The 19,150-nt window shown below is 43.5% G+C and overlaps 1 protein-coding gene across 1 annotated transcript in view; it reads left to right on the plus strand.

The window, feature by feature from the left end:
* Window positions 1-9,927: 9,927 nt before the first annotated feature.
* The window catches only part of KIF5C (kinesin family member 5C), a 147,162-nt gene continuing 137,939 nt past the window's right edge, over window positions 9,928-19,150 (plus strand). The window contains exon 1 of the mRNA XM_032479416.1: window positions 9,928-10,474. Coding sequence (XP_032335307.1) covers window positions 10,349-10,474 — 126 coding nt within the window. The 5' untranslated portion in view covers window positions 9,928-10,348. The remainder of the gene's footprint in view (window positions 10,475-19,150) is intronic.

Raw genomic sequence — 19,150 nt, forward strand, 5'->3', positions numbered from 1 at the left:
CTACCAGTAGGATAAGAGAAGGCTGCCTTCTTTGTATGCATTGCAACACTGGGCATTATTATTCTTTGTAATCTTTGCCAATTTAAAAGGCATTCCTTTGGTTACGAATGAGGCTGAATAGTTATCCATGCATTTAATGGTAATTTGTAATTCTTCTCTGTATTGAGTTTTTAATGCTCTCGGCTAGTTTTCCTATTGTGTATTTACAACCGTTATATTGATTTGTAAGAACTCTTTATTAAAGATATCAACTGTTTGTCATATATGTTGCAGAAAGCTTCCTTAATAGATTGTTTTATTTTACTATTGTGTATGATTTTGGATGTATATGGTTTTATATTTTTATAAAGTTCAATGTATTGCTTTTTTCCTCTGATGGTAGCTATCTTAAGTTTCTTTGCTTAGGATGGCTATGGTTTCTCTTTTCATTTCTGTATGTCTTGTCTCCCAGCTAAACTGAAGCTCTTTGAGAGAAGGGTCTATTTCCAAAGTTGTACTCCTTGACTCTAGTCTCTGCCCTATTTCAAGTGTAAGTGATCAATAAGTGACAATCAATTCATTTATTGGTTGTTGCGACAGGCAGCCTTCAAAGGTGACCCCCAGTGTCCATGCCTCCTTATAGTCACACCTAAGTGTAACCTCCTCTCTTTGAATGTGTGCTGCACCTAGTGACGTATTTCTAATCAAGGAAGTTCAGAAAAAGTAATTGGATGAGATTAAGTTATGAAAGACAGTGATTTCTGTCTTGTTTTCTCCCTCTCACTTGCTCTGATGATCCTACTGCTCTTGGAGGGGGCTCACCTGACAAAGAACTGAGGGCAGCCTCTGGCCAACACCCAGTGAGGAATGGAATCTTGCCAAAAACCACAGAGTGAGCTTGGAAGTGGATGCTTTTTCAGTTTGAGCCTTGAGATGGGTGCAGCCCTGGCTGCATGAGAGAGAACTTGGACCACAGGACTCAGCTAAGTGATGCCTGATTCCTGACCTACTGTCAGATAACAAATGTTGTTTTAAGCCACTAAGTGTTGGGGTAATTTCTTATGAGGCAACAGATAACTAACACCATCATTGAAAAAAAGGCTTCTAGTCTTTGGGTACTAATTTTTTTTTTAACCTCTGTTGAAGAACAGCTCATTTACTCCTTCAAAAGGTAAAGGAGAACCTCTATAGGGAACCACATCTATCATGGAAATCTCAGTGTCTCTATTTAACATAGTTACAGGGAATTGATCTGCTGAGGATGCTGCTGTGTTTCTCCATGGTGGGTAATAGAATACGTGTTTATTCTTCTTTCCCACGGCATGTGAGGAGGATGGAGCTGCTGACTAGAGGAGACCCCTGGGTTTTGCTGAGCACAGCAATGAGGTTGGGGCTGCAAGCCTGGGGCAGAGCTGAGACACTGTGGATGGACCCCGCATCAGGGAAGAACAGTGCAGGAAAAGTCAGGACCTGGAGAGAGGCGTCACAGGGGGTGTTGGGGGAAAGGGACCCTCTATGGTACATGATGGAGATGGGACTTTGGAGACGTGAAGTCTATTTAGCAGTGATTTTAAGTTGTTTGCTGTGGGATGTGCAATAGAAATCCCTCATCTGTGATTCCTGGTACATTTCTAGTGAAGTTTACATTACTTCCTAATGTTTTCCTGAGAGTGGCTTTCTAGAGGCACGAACAATGTTGGATTCTGTCTCCAAGTGGGGCCGGGATGAACTTAGACAAAGTTGCTGGAAGATGAGGGAATGGTTGACGCCCAGGTTACACGGGGATTGTACTGAGTCAGCTGGGAGAAGGGCAGGGGCTCCCATCCCCCTCACCCCCTTCATCTCGGCTCCTAACCCGGCCTGGAGCCTGGTACCCCGCTGGCCAGTGCTCACTCACGGTGACCCCTACCCCCACCACTAGGACACAAGAGTTTGGCTTTCCTCTCTCCTCTCCTCTTCCTCCTCAGACTCAGTGGTTCTCCATCTTAGTCGTCCAGAGCCCTGGATTTTTTTCTGAAAGAATTAATACTAAATTTAATCTCTGTTATTTAATAGTAAAATAAATCTCTGTCAATGTGTCAGCTCCCCTAGAAGAGAACAGGCTTTCTCCTTCAGATCAGCTAACGTCATGTTAAAAGGAGGTGATGGTCTCGGCTTCCTACCCACTGAGCTGGGTTATCTGGACATCTTGAACTGAGGTGCAAATTTTTAAAAGACATCCCCGATTGTCTATTCCATAACAATAGATTATTTTTGCAAACGTTAAAGGGATTTTTCACCACTTTAAAAAAACTGTTTTTTGGGGGAGGATATAGCTCAGTGGTAGAGTGCAGACCTTGTATGCACAAGGTCCTGGGTTCAATTCCCAGTATCTCCACTAAATAAATATCTAATTTCCCCCTGAAACAAACAAACAAACAAGCAAGCAAACAAACGAGTATAAAAAACAGTTTTCACCCTTTCATTTGGTTTTTAATCTTTATCAGGGCCAGGTATTTTTTGTACTTATAGGAATGGAGCTGGGCTCAGGCCGTCAGAAATGATTAAGCCCACACTGGAAACTGCAGCCCCCAGAGCTGGAGTTAAATGGCCATCCCAGTGAGGGCAGAAGATGGGGAGCCGACGTGAAAATGGAAGCAATTACCTGGATCACTCAGGCAGAAGGATTTCTGAGGCTTTTTTCCCTTGAACAATCCAGATAATTGCTTCCATTTACACTTCTTAGTGGCAGTAGAGACTGGGACAGAAACAGCTCTCTAGGACTGGGCTGAAGAGAGAAGCAGAGTGCTCAGGAAGTGAGTCTGATCACTCTGGAGAGAAGAGGAGTAGGGGTGGGGCAGTCACGTGCTTCTGCTTTGATTTCTGTCAGGCTCCAGCAAGTCAAAGGGAGAGTGTTCATTGTTGCCTGAATGATCCTGATAATTCCTTATTTATTTTCTGTCTCATCTCAACAACGATGTTTTAGGGCTGAGAAGTGTTGCTGGTGGATGAGTCAGAAGGAATTGTGGCTGGGGTGCTTGTGGTCGGTTTGAGGCCCCTTCCCTGCACTAGTGGCTGAATTCCTTAGTTCATTAACTATCCTCAAAGAACCTATAAATTCCAGCTTCAGGAAGGCTTTGCTGGGTCAGGAAGGAGGAGAGTGGAGTAGATGCTGTCCTGGAAGAGCATGCCACACCTCTTAACTTAACCATGAGCAGAAATCCGGGCAGTAGGATTTGATCATTCCCTGAAGCTGATGATTCATTTACAGGGACCCTCTGGGATTTGTTGCTGCAACAGGAAATTTACACTTGTTGAATGAATGAGTGAATGATGCATGAACGCATGAAAGACATTTACTGAATTGCTACTTTGTGCTTGGCATTATGCCAAGCCTTGGAATAATTAACTTCATGTTAATATATATCTTTCTTTCTTCTTCTCATGTGTTCTTGGAACGGGTGATTCCCCTAATCTTGTTACAGCCTCTCCCAGGCTTTCTTTCTAAGCAGTTTTCTCACATATTTCTCTTTCAATTTTCATTTATCCAGAATAGATAATACATTAGGCATCATTTCCAAAGATGGGGTAAAAAAAAATCATTCAGAGAAGTTGAATTATTTTCCAAAGTCACGGAATGTGTTAGCAGTAAAATGAATGAAAAATGTAGGTCCTGAGCCCAAAGCTTCATCTACCATGCAACGCCATTACTTCCAGGTTAATGTATTCATTCATTTGTCCTTGACATTGTCATGACCATGATGGACATGGATTGATCACCCAGAAACTACTTATCAAGCACATAAATAATACATGATCCCAACAACATAGATAAGGGAGCAGGACATACACACAAGACATTTAACATGAAGAAAAAACTGTGAAGAGGAAAGAACTAGAGAACAGAAACTGACAACAATAGGGATGTCACTAAAAGGCAGCAAATGCTCAGGTACCAAAACAGGGGGACCGACAGCCTCAGAGAGCAGACAGCTGTTCAGGAAGACTTTCTAAGTTCAATTTCCTTTTCTTTCAAAGTAAATACATTTTAAAAAATGAGATGTAATTGACATACAGCATTGTATTAGTTTCATGTGTACAGCATAACAGTTTGATATATGTATATATTGTGAAATGATCACAATAAGTTTACTCACCTCTGTCCCCATACATAGTTAGAGGGGTTTTTCTTGTGATGAGAACGTTTAAGATTTACTCTATTAGCAACTTTCAAATATACAATATGGTATTGTTAACTGTAACACCAGGCTATGCATTGTATCTCCAGAACTTACTTATCTTATATCTAGAAGTTTGTAACTTTTGACCCCCTTCACACATTTCACCCCCAGCCCCCCAGTCTGGCAACCACCAATCTGTTCTCTGTATCTACAAGTTTGGTTTGTTTTTCTAAGATTCCACATATAAGTGAGATCATACGGTATTTGTCTTTCTCTGACTTGTTTCACTTAGCCTCTTGACGTAATCTCTATTAATTTCACTTGGTCACATAGGTTTCCTTGCTGTTCTGGACACGTAAACTTAACCTGACCTCCAGACTGTGTCTGTTGCTCTCCTCCCTCAACATCTTCCAGTATCAATTAATATCTTTTCAGCTGCAGGTCACAGAAAGTTGATTTAAAGAACAGGCAAGGTTGCTGGCTCCAGAAAGAAGTCTAGAGTAAGGTGGGCTTTGGGTTGCTGAATCTCAGTGACTCGATCATGTGATCAGAGACCCAGGATTTTTGGTCTCTTGGTTCCGTTGTCCACAGCTTGGCATCATCCTAAGTCTTGTTCTCTGTGCAGTCACAGGATGTTACAGTAGCAATTGGTGTTGAATGTTATCCTCTAACTGGGGACGGAAAGTTTGGGAAATAGAATTTCTTTCCAAAAATTTGGCAATCTTTTCCTCTTATCTCCTTGGTGTCATCCTGCCTATCCCTGAGGATGGGATGATCATGTTTGGCTGAGACTAACCCAGGCCCATCCCTGTAGCTGGGGGCAATTCTCCATACTGTGTTCTGGCTTCACAGTAGGGAGGGATGGAGTGGATGTCACGGAATTAACCCCAGTGACTCAAACATCTCTCTTCCTCTTTTTACTCCTCAAGCCCTGTGAAAATTTATTATTAATGTGTTTGTTTGTTTCTCCAGCTTTACTGCAATATGATTGATGAAAAACATTGTGTAAGTTTAAGGTATACAACTTGTTAATTTGATACACTTATATATTGTAAAATGATTATCACTATAATGTTAGCTAACACCTGCATCATGTCACATAATTACCATTTCTTTTTTGTAGTGAGAACATTTTAAATTTATTCTCTCAGCACCTTTCAAGTTTGTAGTACAATATTAACTATAATCACTATATTGTACATTACATCATTTTGTAAGTGGAAGTTTGTGCTCCATGACTGACATCTCCCCGTTTCCCTCAACCATCAGCCCCTAGTAGTTCTATTCTACTTTTTTTTATCTTTTTTGAAAATTGAGATATAATTTACATATGACATTGTATTAGTTTTAGGTGTACAACATAATGATTTGATACATGTATATTGTGAAATGATTACCAGAATAAGTTTACTTAACATCCCTCACTATGCGTAGTTACAAAATTTTCCTTCCTGTTATGAAAACTTTTAAGCTTTACTTTCTTAGCGATATCAAACATGCAATACAGTATTGTTAACTGTAGTCACCTTGCTGTACATTACATCTCCAGAACTTATACCTTATAACTGAAAGTTTGTACCTTTGACCGCCTTTATCCAGTTCACTGCTCCCCTACCCTCCGAATCTGATAACCACAAATCTGATATGTATCTATTTTTCATATATATATTTCATATATATACCATATATATGTAAGTAAGATCATACAGTATCTGTCTTTCCCTGTCTGACTTATTTCACTTAGCAGAATGCCCTCAATCTCCATGTTGTTGCAAATGGCAGGATTTCCTTCTTTTTTTATGGCTGAATAATATCTTATTGTATATATACCACATCTTCATCAATTTGTCTGCTGATGAACACTTAGGTTGTTTCCATGTCTTGGCTACTGTAAATAATACTACAATAAACACAAGAGTACTAATATCTTTTTGAGACAAGGATTTTATTTCCTTTGGATAAACACCCCGAGGTGGAATTGCTGGATCATATGGTAGTTCTTGTTTTAATTTTTTAAGGAAATTCCATACTGTTTTTTTTTATAGTGGCTACACCAATTTACAGTCCCACCAACAAAAAATTTCTTTAAAAAATTATGGTAAACTATATCACAATAAATAAAATTCGTATTATATTTTATAGCATAAGATTTACTATTTTAATCATTTTTAGTGTACAGTTCAGTGGTATTAAGTACATTGTTATGCAATCATCATTACCATTTTTCATCTTTCCAAACTACAACTCCATACCCATTAATAACTCTTGATTCTCCCCCCACCTCCAAGCTCCCAGCAACCAGCATTCTATTGTCTTTATGAATTTGATTACTGTAAGTACCTCCTATAGGTAGAACTGACACAGTATTTTTCCTCTTGTGTCTGGCTTATTTCATTTAATGTCCCCAAGGTTCATATATGTTGTAGCATGTGTAGGAATTTCCTTTCTTTTTAGGCTGAATAATATTCCATTGTATGTATGTACCACATTTTGTTTATCCATTCCCCGTAGATGACTTGGACACTTGGGTTGCTTCCATGTTTCAGCTATTGAGAATAATGTTGCTATGAACTTGAATGTACAAATATCTATTTGAGCCCCTGATTTCAATTTTTTGAGGTATGTACCCAGAAGTGGAATTTCTGGATCATATGGTAGTTCAATTTTTAATTTTTTGAGGAATTACAGTACTATTTTCCATGCAGCTGCACCATTTTACATTCCCACCAACAGTGTAGAAGTTTCAATTTTTTCTGCATCTTCCTCATAGCTTGCTTGCTTGCTTGCTTGCTTGCTTCCTTCCTTCCTTCCTTCCTTTCCTTCCTTCTTTTAGAAAAGCCTTCCTAATGGGTGTAAAGTGGTATCTCATTATGGTTTTGATTTGTATGTCCCTAATGATTAGTGATTTTGAGCATCTTTTCATGTGCTTATTGGCCATTTGGATATCTTCTTTGAAGAAATGTCTACTCAGGTCCTTTGCCCATTTTTAAAACAAAATTTTAAAAATTGTTGATTTATAGGAGTTCTTTATATATTATGGCTATCAATCCCTTATCAGATATATGACTTGCAAATATTTTCTCCCATTCTGTGAGTTGCCATTTCACTCTGTTGATAGTATCCTTTGATGCTTAAAAGTATCATTTTGATGTTGTTCAGTTTATCTATTTTCTCTTTTGTTGTCTGTGCTTTGGTGTCTCTTTAACCCTTTTGAATGCTACCTCACCCATCTGCTAGATCAGCCCTCTCAGTCACCACTGGGCACTCTACTCTCTGTACTGACTTGTTTCTAAGATACCTGTGAGTAATGACTTATTTTACAATTTTCTCTCAAGTGGGGGTCCTATATTTGCCCCCTTGAGTTCACTTAATAAACCTAAATATATATAGTGGTCACAAATGTCACTTGTTCAGTTAAGCATTGATGGATGGATAGGTGGATGAATAAATGAAGAGTGAACCCAGGGACAGACAGTCAGGCCTCTCCCCACCCCAGGTTAACCACATTCTGATCGTCTCAGACAAACTGGTATGTGTGAGGTTCTGGGATCCTCTCGCAGGCTCAGGGACACTGGGGATTTGACTGCCCTCTCCGGTATATTGTAAAGTTGACCACTGAAGACGGTAGGAGCCTGAGAACTACTAAGGTGAAAACAGATGAAAATGTGGCATTTGGGCCTTTTAAAACCTAGTTTCACTGTATCTGAGGACAGGAAGTCAAATTGGTACTACTCACAATAGTTTACAAAAGTTGATTTCTGTAGATCTGTCTTCTCAGCTAGACAGAGAACCTGTATTCCCAGGTACACTACATTTAAGCAACAGATGTGTTCCTAAAATTAATTAAATAAATTACATGTTTTACCATCATTTGTTCACTACCTAATAATAATAATTATAATGATAATATCTAACTTTCAAAGGTTTATACCATATATGTGTCAGGCACCATGCTAGATGTTTTAAAAGCATTATTTCTTCTAAATCCCTCAAAAACTCTATGAGATGATATTATTCCAATGATAGAGATGAGGAAACAGTCTTAAGGAAATTAAACACCTTCCCATGGGTCCCACATCCAGTAAATGGCAGAGCTGGGATTTTCACCCTAGTAGAGCTTCCTCCTAGGTTGGATTCCTTGCTCAGTATGCTGCTTATTGTGTGCTAAGTGCTAGAGACATAAAGATGAGGCAGATATCATTGTCCGTGCATTGCAGAGATGGAGATGAACACAGGAGATTATGAGGACAACAAAGAGGATCACCTACTCTCTGCCGGTATTTAGTGAGTCAGAGAAGGCTTCCCAAGGAGGGAAGGTTGAGCTGAGTCTTGGAGGAAAACGTAGTACTGGAAAGGAAGAGTGGATATCTAATTATTCTGCCATCCCTGCCCCACCCTCTTCTTTTGAGACTGACCTCCCTCTTCTTTTGGGAAACTTCCCACCATGGGATTCCTGCATGATCTTACAAAGTCCTTGACTCTGATTGAGTAGTCTAGGGGTAGATGTGAACACAATTCCAGGCCAATCATAGACTTTCCCTAGGTTATTTTTAAACTAAATCTCAAAACAAACATCTATCCTTACCTAATGGTAGAAATTGAAGAATGAACCCCAGGAACTGTTGACAGCTGGGTTTCTTGACTTTTGGAGGAATGATCTAGAGAGAGAAAGAGTGAGACCAATACAAGGAGAGAACAGAGACCAGAGGTAGAGTCTTGGTAGCTTGCCTATTCCCTGGCTTGATTTTTAATCATTTCTTTAATAAGCAACATCAATCTGTATTCTTCTGATAAGTGCTCCTTTTGCCTCAGTGGCTCCAGTTGGGTTTCTATCACTTTCCACAGTAGGAGCCCTAATATACATACTTAGGAAGAGGCATGGATGCGAGACTCCAGGAGAGTAAATGCTTAAACAAAGTATCGGAAGCAGGCAGAGCAAGAAGTGAATTTCAATGGAGGAAGCTACAGGTAGTTTGGTGTTTGTCAGAGTGTAAACATCAAGACAAGAAGCCCCAGAGATGAGGCCAATAAGTAGGCAGAAATCTGCTCATGGGACCTGGATGTATTTTGCAGACTCCTTTGGACTTGATTCTGCATATATTCTGTTTATGCTACAGGATTAAAATTAGGCATTAGGCAGAGGTTTTGTAAACTGTACTATAGTTAGCAGTGATTAAGAGGTTCTTAACCTGGGAGTTACAAGCAGGCTTCAATTGTCCCCAAACCCTCTGAAATCGCATGAAAAATTTGTAGGTGTGCAAAGGTTTATTTGTCTTTGCTTTTTGTTATGGAAAAGATCCCTAACTTCCATCAATTATTAAAGGAGTCCCTAACTCCAAATATGTATGAACTGCTACCTACGTACAAGCATTTTTAAGGAATTACTGGCTTCAAATAGTCATGCAAATATCATCCCCCCACCCATCTCTTCACAACCCTTAAAAACTGTTGAGCACAGAAAAAATGTTCCATCACTGGTTGGACACCGTCTTAAGAGGGGATTCTCCTTTGGGATCATGAAAAGATGTAAGGAGATGATACAGACCTGGTTATTTATAGAGATTTTAACGGGGCATAGTGGATATGACATCCATCCTGCTCTTGACTTGGCCAGCCAGCCTTGACCTGCAGGTTCTCGGAGGTGGCACCCAGGGCACCACCGCTGTCCCCGAAACGTGCAGGTGCGTTGACTACAAGTCCCAGTATGCTCGGCTCGCGGAGCCCGGGCAAGGGCGGGGCAGAGCTCCGCAGTGACGTCACCGTCCCGAGGCGGGCCGGGGAGGGCAGGGCGAAGGGGCGGGACCGGGAGGTGGCCCAGCTCGCTGGTGCTGATGCAGGATGGCTGAGCTCGCAGGAGCCCGGGAGGTCTGAGCCGGGAGAGGCTCCCTCCCTGCGCATCGCCTCGTCTGCCCGCCTCGTGGTCGCGGGCAGGTGGGCCTGGGACGCAGCGCAGGGCCAGGGCAGGGCCAGGGCAGGCAGGTTTACAGCCGGCTGGGTCGAAGGCTGATAGACTGCCCACCTACTCGGTCTTTGAGGGGCCGTAGCAGCCCACCCCGCGGAGTTCGCGATGACCTGCTGAGAAGCTTCGTCCGAGGCGGCAGGAGGTGGCCTCGTTGCGGGCGGGCGGTGCGGTTCTCGACCACTTCCCTCTTTGTGCCGAAGCCCGGCCCCCCACCCATCCCCGCGCCCCCTCCCTGCCGCCGGCCGAGATGGCGGATCCAGCCGAATGCAGCATCAAAGTGATGTGCCGGTTCCGGCCACTCAACGAAGCAGAGATCCTCCGCGGGGACAAATTCATCCCCAAATTTAAAGGCGATGAGACCGTGGTGATCGGGGTAAGTGGCTGGGATGTCTGGCCTCCCCTGCTGCCCCGCGCCGCAGCCCGGCCCCTCAACGCCCCAGACCCGGCAGAAATGCTCAGGCTGCCCCTTCGGACAGCCCCTCGGGGCAGCCCTCTAGGGTGAACTTGTCGAGAAACCCCCTCCCTCCCACCCTGTAATTCCCTCACGGGCGGGTGGAGGGTCTCCTGGGGGCCGCGGGGAGGGCCCCTGGCAGCGGGGGTGGGGGTGGGGGGCGAGGAAGGGTTCGGCGCCGCCATTGTTATTGGGGTGGGGGCCTGGGAGGGCCTATTGTTCCCCGCCCTGGCCACGCCGCGTGGGTAGTGTGTTTGGGTTACCCTCAAGCCCAGGCGCCCCTTGAACTATGAGCTCTGTAACCCACAAATGATTCCAGGCATCGGTTCGATTTATCGAACACTTTGCCTCTTCTTCTCCCAATCTTGGCAAAAGAAGAAGTAAAAAAGGTACTGGAAAAATAGTAGCCTCGGCCCAGAGCTCCCACCGCGGTGTAGAAAGGGCTTCCCGCGGCGTTTCACCTTGCTGTGCGCGGGCGGCGGGGGTTGGGGGGACGCTAGTGGCCTCGGTGTCCCCGGGAGGCCTCGTATGCCTCCTCCTGCTTCCTCTCAACCCAGGCTGCCCTCCTTGGACCTCAGGGCTGACTCCTCCCCAATGGGGCGACCCCCACCTGGTGTCCGCAGAGCCTCTTCGCGGATGTGCTTCGCGCTGGGTGGAGAGGAGGCTGTGAGCCCACATGTGTGGGGCTGGGGGCCCCGAGCTCAGCCAAATAGCCTCTGTGCCCAAAGAAGTTACTTTGTGTGGCTGGGGCTCCCCCTCCCTCTTGATCTCCTTGTCACATTCCTTACCCCTTTCCCCTCCCCAGACTTGGCTCGCTTTCTGCGGCGGAGCTGCTGGTGGGGGGAGGGAATACCATTGGTTTTTAGTTCTTAAAGAAATATGTCAAACGAAAAAAGCCAGCCTTTTTTCCCGCGCCCTTCCCCCTCAGCTTTCCCCAGCGTGTGTAGCTGATGGTGCCCTCTTTGTATGCGAGCCGCGTGGGGAGGGACCGAGTTAATGGGAGCCTCCCGATCCCCGCTGACACGTTCCTGGCAGCCTGCTCGAGGCTGCTGATGCAGCCTTCCCGGCCTCAGCATTGATTAAGTGATGTCATCCCTATTACTGAGCATGCTCCGACTAACCCCCTCCCTGCCATTTCCCCCAGTGGCTGGTGTATTTAGGTCAAGTGATTGACAGGTGACAATTTACCTAGGGTGTCTGCCGGAGTCAGCCTGGCCTTTCTCATGCAGCAGAGGCCGACATTTGCCGGCCAAAGCATCTTCCCCAAGGTTGTGCCGCAGTCCCTGAGAAGGGCCCTGGGGACTAGCAGGTTCTAGCTGAACCAGTAGGCAGGTGCTCTCCACCCCAGGGGAACCCAGGCAAGGCTCTGGCCTCGGGGCTTCATCTTGTACCTTCCTAAGAAATGCAGCTCCTCTTGATGGACGACCTCTTCTCCCCATTTTCACAGTCATCAGGAAACCCTGACCTCCAAATGCTATGTGGATGGCCGGTCATCCTGAGAGCTGACCTAAGAGGGCAGGAAAGAGGGATTTTCTCTCTGCTTAGTATTAAGTCGAAGAAAAGATGTATGCTACAATTATTGATGAGGAGGAAAATTCCATAGTTAATGGTGGACACAGGATAGTGACATATCTATGGCCAGTACATGGGGCAGATAGTAGCTTGTTGGGTTACACTTCTAAGCTAAAATCAGCCTACAGTCTGATTTGCTATGTCCTAAGCCAGGCTGTGGTTTTAGATAGAGTGGGAGTTACTGGGGACATCTAGTCCCTGCCCCTTGTCTTGTAACAATGTTTTACAAATGTGCAGCACTAGAACATGTTCTGGTGATGCTATATTTTTTCAGAGGTTTTAAAGAAAAACTAAAGTTACTACTTCTTTCTCTTCTTCTCCTCGTTCTTCCTTTTTCTTTCTCCTCTTCTTCCTCCTTCTCTTTCTCCCTCTTCTAAGAGTGGTATCCCAGGACTAATGAAGTAGAGTAATAAGTCATCCCTTCTGATCTGTGTGCAAAGCAGAGATCCTTAATTTTAGGGTTATCCTTTAATTTTATGACACTACTTTATTTCCCATCTACATGCACATATGTTATTGATTGAATAAAACAAAGTTACCATATAAAATAAGTATATCAAACAAAAGATTGTGGATGTGAATATACATGTCTTCATGTATATTCTTCAACAGCTCTTCAACTGTTAACTGAAAATTTGGATCTTCTTACTATAATCGTTTAATGTAACAGTTTTCAGCTCTCTTTAAGGTACATTTTTGTTGCTATAAAGCATTCATATAGAAAAGTGTTTTCATACGTGTACAGCTTGATGATTTTTTATAAAGTAAACACTCCCTTATAACCACCTCTTAGACTAAGACACAGACATTTTCAGGACCCCTGAAGTCCCCCTAGTGTCCCTCCCATTCAGTAACTCCTTCTGCCTCAGGGTAACTACTATTCTGGCTTCTAATGCCATAGATTAGTTGTCTTTTTTTTTTTTTTTAAGCTTTATATACATAAAACCATTCAGTGTGTTCACTTTTGTGTGTGAGTTCTTGTGCTCGACATTGTGCTTGTCAGATTCATCCATGTTGTGGCGTGAAACTGCAGTTTGTTCATCCTGCTTGTTTTGTAGTATCTCATTGTGTGAATGTACCACAGTTTGTTTATCCAGTGAACTGTTTGGGTAGATTCCACTTTAGGGCTAATATGGACAGAGCTGCTCTGAATATTCTTTTCCACATCTTTTGGTGAGTGTGGCACAGAACAGAAGACTGTCAGATGCTGAAGGGTGTTGGAACTTGGGTTGGCATGTGCTGGGACCCTTTCCATTCCTCATTAATAATGTGTAACTAAAGGAAGTGACAGTTCTGGCAACCTGTATCATGCTTTGTACACTGGGTAGAATGGTTCCCAAGTGAATTCAGTTGGAACCAGCCCACGTGGTGGAGGGCAGGTGGCAGTGGAGACTGCCTTAGCACTCCCTTCCTCGCTTGCAGGGGTGCAGATTGTGGGGATGACCAAAGAAGCCTAGAGCCATCTACAAATGTCAGTCCCCTTCACTCACAACAGAGACAAGTGAAGAATAAATTTCTGTGCCGTTAGTTGTGAGCCCAAACTCGGAATCCCAGAAATTCTTTTTGTTTTTGAAACTGGGGTCATTGTTTTCCTTCACAATATTGTTCAGTTCTTATGGAGATGTATGGTAAGGGGGAGATTTTGCAGGTAGAATTTCTAGAGTTCTCTTTTTAAGAAAATGACCTGTCTTGGAGGGATTATTCTACCATTCTTGCATTTTTTTTTCAGCTCCTGTGCAGAACTTTCTTTCCCTGACTGCCCCAGCCACAGTCTCTCCCCACTATGAACTCCTGTAGCATTTATTTTGTATATGATCTCGTAATTTTTTTTTGCCTTAGATTATTATTAATTTTGATCGTATGTCTAATGACATTGTAAGCCATGTGTAGAGACAAGGCCCATCCATTTTTTGCTTCTTTGCACTTCCCAGGGCCTTGCCCATAGAAGGCATTTAATATTTATTGACCTGTTTGTTGAGTCTAGAAAGTCTTTGGTATATTTAACTGATTTTATGGACTTTTAATTGCCTGTAGGCTGTGTGGAGTAGTTAAAAAACAATTTAAAAGAGATGTGCTATTCCTTTGAGCAGGCCTGGTAAGAAAGCATATACTATACTTCAGTGTTATAAGAAAATTGGGAAAGAACTGTATTTGGCTTTGTTAAAAATTAGGAGAGATAATGACGCTGGTGGTGAGCTGGAAGCGGAGGGTGTGGGTGGGGGACCCCACATTAATTCTTCAGAGAAAAATATTGGATTTACAGCATTTCTCAGAATCCTCCTCCATTAGCTGCTAAAAATCTGGGTGAGTCATCCATTACTTTGAGCTCTGCTGATCGGTTTTGATGCATCTGTATTGATGGAACTCCGTCTTGGAGAGTTCTCAGTAAGGTTCTTCGAAATGGACTGTCACATTTCAGTTTGTTTACCATCCTGGGAAAGCCGGTCTTGTTAACCATGGGTGCTTCCCCTCTGTGGCAATGTAAGTTTTGACTGGTTTGAAAGTCAAAGTGAAACACCAGCCGCAAACCCTGAGCCGGTCACTGGTGTTGAAAGTGGCCTCCGCCTGTAGGAACTCAGATTAGTTCTGGGCAGCGGATGGGGTTGGGGGAAGGCAGGGGCCAGGACAGAGATCAAATTCCAAGCCTGAGTTATGGTTGTGGAGATTATGGGCTGAAGACATGAAGAAATATGGCTATAACTTTTCTTTTTGTCCATAGTAATGGTCTTTAAAAGCAAGCATGTTTTCTTTTAAAATTTACACAGAGTCAAATCACTTTTTTGGGGTGTATAGTTCTATTGTAGGGGGTTTGAAAAATACATAGAGTTGTGTAGCTGTGCTGTATTAGTTTTCTGTTCCTGCTGGAACAAATTACCACAAATTTAAAGCCTTAAAACTATACAAGTTTATTATCATACAATTTCCATAGGTCCTGTGGACAAAGAATGTCTCCTGCCATTTCTATAAACAAAGGATATTGTGACCATAAAGCCATCAATCACTGCAGCTGCCCCTGATGGTGCGCTCCGAGGGGAATTCAGGATGGAGAAAGCAGGATATAGGCCCTAGATAGTTAAGATGTATGTCAGAGGAATGATTTCGATAAGCCCAGACTCTCTTCTTCCCATACATAGAAAAGTACCAAAATCATTAACTTGAGGTGTCTGTTTCTTGTGTTTAGCAGTAATCTTTTGATGTTCAAATACATGTTTGTTTTTGTTTTTTTTTTCCCAGTAAAAGCTTCTGGCTCCACCCTTACCCCTTTGGATAGGCCCTCAGAGCCGTCTGAGAGGCTGCCATCCCAGGCTATAGTCCTCAGTGATGCCCCAAATAAAACATAATTCTCAACTTTCACATTGTGCTTTCCCCCCCCCCCCCCAATTGGTAGAAGTACATCAATTCAGCTGATTTCTCTGTTTAGAGCCTCACAAGGTCCAGAGCAAGGTGTTGGCAGCGCTATGTTCTTTTCTGGAGGGTCTAGGGGAAAATCTATTTCTTTGCTTATTCAGGTTGTTGGCAGAATTCAGTTCCTATGGTTGTAGGACTGAGGTTCCCCTTTCCTTGCTAGCTGTCAGGCTGTGCTGTTCTCACTTCTGGAGGCCATGCTCAGGTCCTAGCCACATGGCCCCCTTCCTCCACCTTAAGAGCCAGTAGTGGGTGGATCCCATCTCATGCTTCAAATTTCTCCTGTCTCTTCTTCCACAGCACCTCTCTCTCACTGACTCCTCTGCCTCCCTCTTCCATGTTTAAGGGCCCATGTGAGTATAGTGAACCCACCCAGGTAATCTGGGATAATCTCCCTATTTTAAGGTCAGCTGATTAGCAACCTTAATTCCATCTGCAAAGCTCCTTTTACCTTGGTAACAGTCACATATTCACAGGTAGCAGGGATTAGAGTATGGACATCTTTTGGGGCCGTTATTCTGCCTACCACATACCACCAACAGTTTCATCTCTCTTAACCTCCAGCAACCACTTACCTGTTCTTCCTCTCTATAATTTTGCCTTTTCAGATTGTCATAAAAATGGAATCATAAATTGTGTCTTTCTGAGCCTGGGTTCTTTTACTTAGTAATCCTTTGAGATTTATGTTGTTGTTGCCTGTACCAATAGTTCATTCCTTTTTATTGCTTAGTGTATTCCTTTATATGAATATACCACAGTTTGTTTATCCATTCACCTGTTGAAGGACATTTGGGTTGTTTCCAGTCTGGGATGATTATGAATAAAGCTGCTGTAAACCTTTGCATATAGGTTGTTGTGTAAGTACAAATTTTTATTTCTCTTGGACAAATACCCATGAGTGGGATTGCTAGATCTTCTCATAACTGTTTATTTAAGAAACTGCCAAACAGTTTTCCAAAGTGATTGTACCATTTTGTGTCCCACCTGAAAGTAGTGACATTTTAAGCCAGAGTTTTAAAGAGTTTATTCAGTCATTGTGTCTAAGTGAAGACTGACTGTGGTGTTTAGTGGTGCTGAGGTACGTCAGTCTTTCATTCCCCTGTGCCCTAAATTCAGAGCTGTTTACATCACCTGAAAATAAATTAGCAGTTCCCTGTAAACCTAGCCTCTGAAACCCTGGAATGAGTGAACACAAGACAGTAGCTATAACCTAGCATATGTCACAGGAAGCCATTCCTGGTGGTGATGAGCACACTGTTGGTGCTACGTGAAGGAGCAGGGTTGGTAGAAGCAGTAGGGAGAGTCAGAATTGAGTTTGGATTCACTCGCTCACTGTGGGGCTTTTCTCCATTCCTTTGCTTTTCTGGGCCTCGGTCTTATTTAAAGTGGAGATAATTCTCTAACAGGGTTGTTGGGATGAAATCAAATGAAGTGGTTGAGACAGCATTCGATGTAGAGAAAATGCTCAAAAAATGCTAACGATCTCCTACGTTTCCTATTCCCCTTGTAATTTTCATCATATTCAGAATTAGCCCTGCCCCCCAAGATGACTGCCCTTTACTCTGGCTTGTCCCTGAAAACTTTGTTTGCATCCTCATTTCTTGGGCATTTGTTCACCACATTCTCCACTGGAATAGCCTCTTTTCATCTTATGTGTGGAATTCCTAACCATCTGGAAGGCAGATCTCAGGTTCTGTTTACTTATAGGCGATATCAGCTGTTCCTTTTATCTGCAGTGATCACATATGTGTGTGTGCTTGTGTGCGTGCGTGCATGTGTGTTCCCTCCCCATGTAAATTACAAGCTTCTCAGAAGCAGGAGCTGGGCTGGGTTGTTTTTTTTTTTAAGCATCTTAGTCCTTTTTACTGTCATTTTCTAGTGCTTAGTAAGTGTATCTTGATTGACAGTTCTGTCTTCCCCTGTTCCCTGTCTGGAATCAAATCTCCCTAAATGCCAATTTCTGCATTTCCTTAAATAACTTGGGCATCACTGGGGATTTCCCTCTGCCTCCACCTGTGCTTGTCTGGCCCAGCTCCCCTGTTTAACGACAGCGTTTTTGCATCTTTGGCTCTTCTCCTCCATGCAGTATAGAAACCTCCCCCACCTTTGGGTCCCCTTTAGTCCCTACCTCAGATTTCTCACCTGTGTCTACTTATTAAACAAGCAAAGCTGCCTACTCCCTAATGGTTTCTCTTGAGTTGAAAAAAAAAAAAGCTCCCTGACAGATCCGATTTCACCTTGCTTCTCTCAGGTTTTCCATAAAGTCCTGTTTTTGTGGCTGAGAAGGCTCCTCCCTTAACCCGTTTGCTGCACATCAGCCAAGTCCCTTTTAGTAGGAACCGAGGTGTTGAGTTTGTGGTTATTTGCAAATGTTGCTGAGCTTGAGAGACTTTTAGATTTATCATAGTTTCCCCAGCACCAAACTTGGATGTGCCTCAGACAGCCCAGGACCAGTTCCCAGCTTTGTGACTTCTTAGCTTTATGAACTTGGAGAACATGCTAAGCCACACTAAGGTTCAATTTCCTGGCCTGTGAAATAGGGACAATAACACTCTCCACCCTCTAGGGTCCCTCTGATGTTTACACGTGCTCATGAGTGTAAGAGTGCCAAGTACCTGGAATATAGCGGGTGTTCAGAAAATGTACCCTGTTATAAGACCCACAGTGGTTACTTGTCTGTACTCTTGTCAGACTGACTAATCATAAGAAAGCATAAGACCCTTCACAGGTTCCCTGGTGCCCTCAGGTTATGTTAAGAAAAAATTATTCTGACACTTCTAAAAATAGGAAGACAGACGATTGTGATAGATGTTAATACTGTGGTCACAGGAGAGAGAAATCAGGCTCAATTTCAAGTACAGGTTCAAGCAGGTCAGGTAGGTGGATGGACAGTCACTAAGGAGAGACACGAAAGGTCGGGGAACTTCTTGCTAAACCAGCCTAAGAAGATTCTTGCTGAAGGCAGTCAGATATTCAAGGTATTAAGATCAGCTATGGATGTCTCGAGGGTGATAAGATATTGAAGGTGGAGGATTCTTGCTAAAACTGGACTCTTCAAGGACAGATGTGGAAGTCTAAGGTCAAGGCTCGGTGGAGAAGAGGGCTCAGAGGAGCCAGACTGAAGCTTGGTCAAGCAGAGTCTTTATCAGTTGGAAGCCAGATGCTTCAGTGGGGCATTGGAGACCTTCCGCACTCTGGGCCTGTCTACCTTCCTCACCTCACCCCCTCGCCCCATGTTCCATCCATTCCCCTAAAATATTACGTTCTTCTTCCCGACAGCTGCTCACATCCCACATGCCTGGGATGACCATCCTCAAAGCGTACCTGCCTGGCAACATCCATTCGCCTTTAGAATCTCATCCTATAGTGTCTTCTCTGAGACCTTTTTTGACCATCCCCCTCATCCCCCTACCCTGGCCAGGCTAGACGCTTCCTCCGGGGAACCCCCTGAGCCATGCACTACTCCTGTCGGACCACCCCAAGAACTGCATTTCATCTATTTGGGTATATGTGTCCTTTCCTCCAATTAGACTAAACCCCTCGTTGGGCAGGAAATGTGGGCCATTTATTTCCATCTCTAAGGCCAGGAACAGTGCCTGGAACAGAGCAGTTGCTCAGTAC

This window comes from Camelus ferus, chromosome 5 (assembly GCF_009834535.1).
Source record: "Camelus ferus isolate YT-003-E chromosome 5, BCGSAC_Cfer_1.0, whole genome shotgun sequence".
NCBI lineage: Eukaryota > Metazoa > Chordata > Mammalia > Artiodactyla > Camelidae > Camelus > Camelus ferus.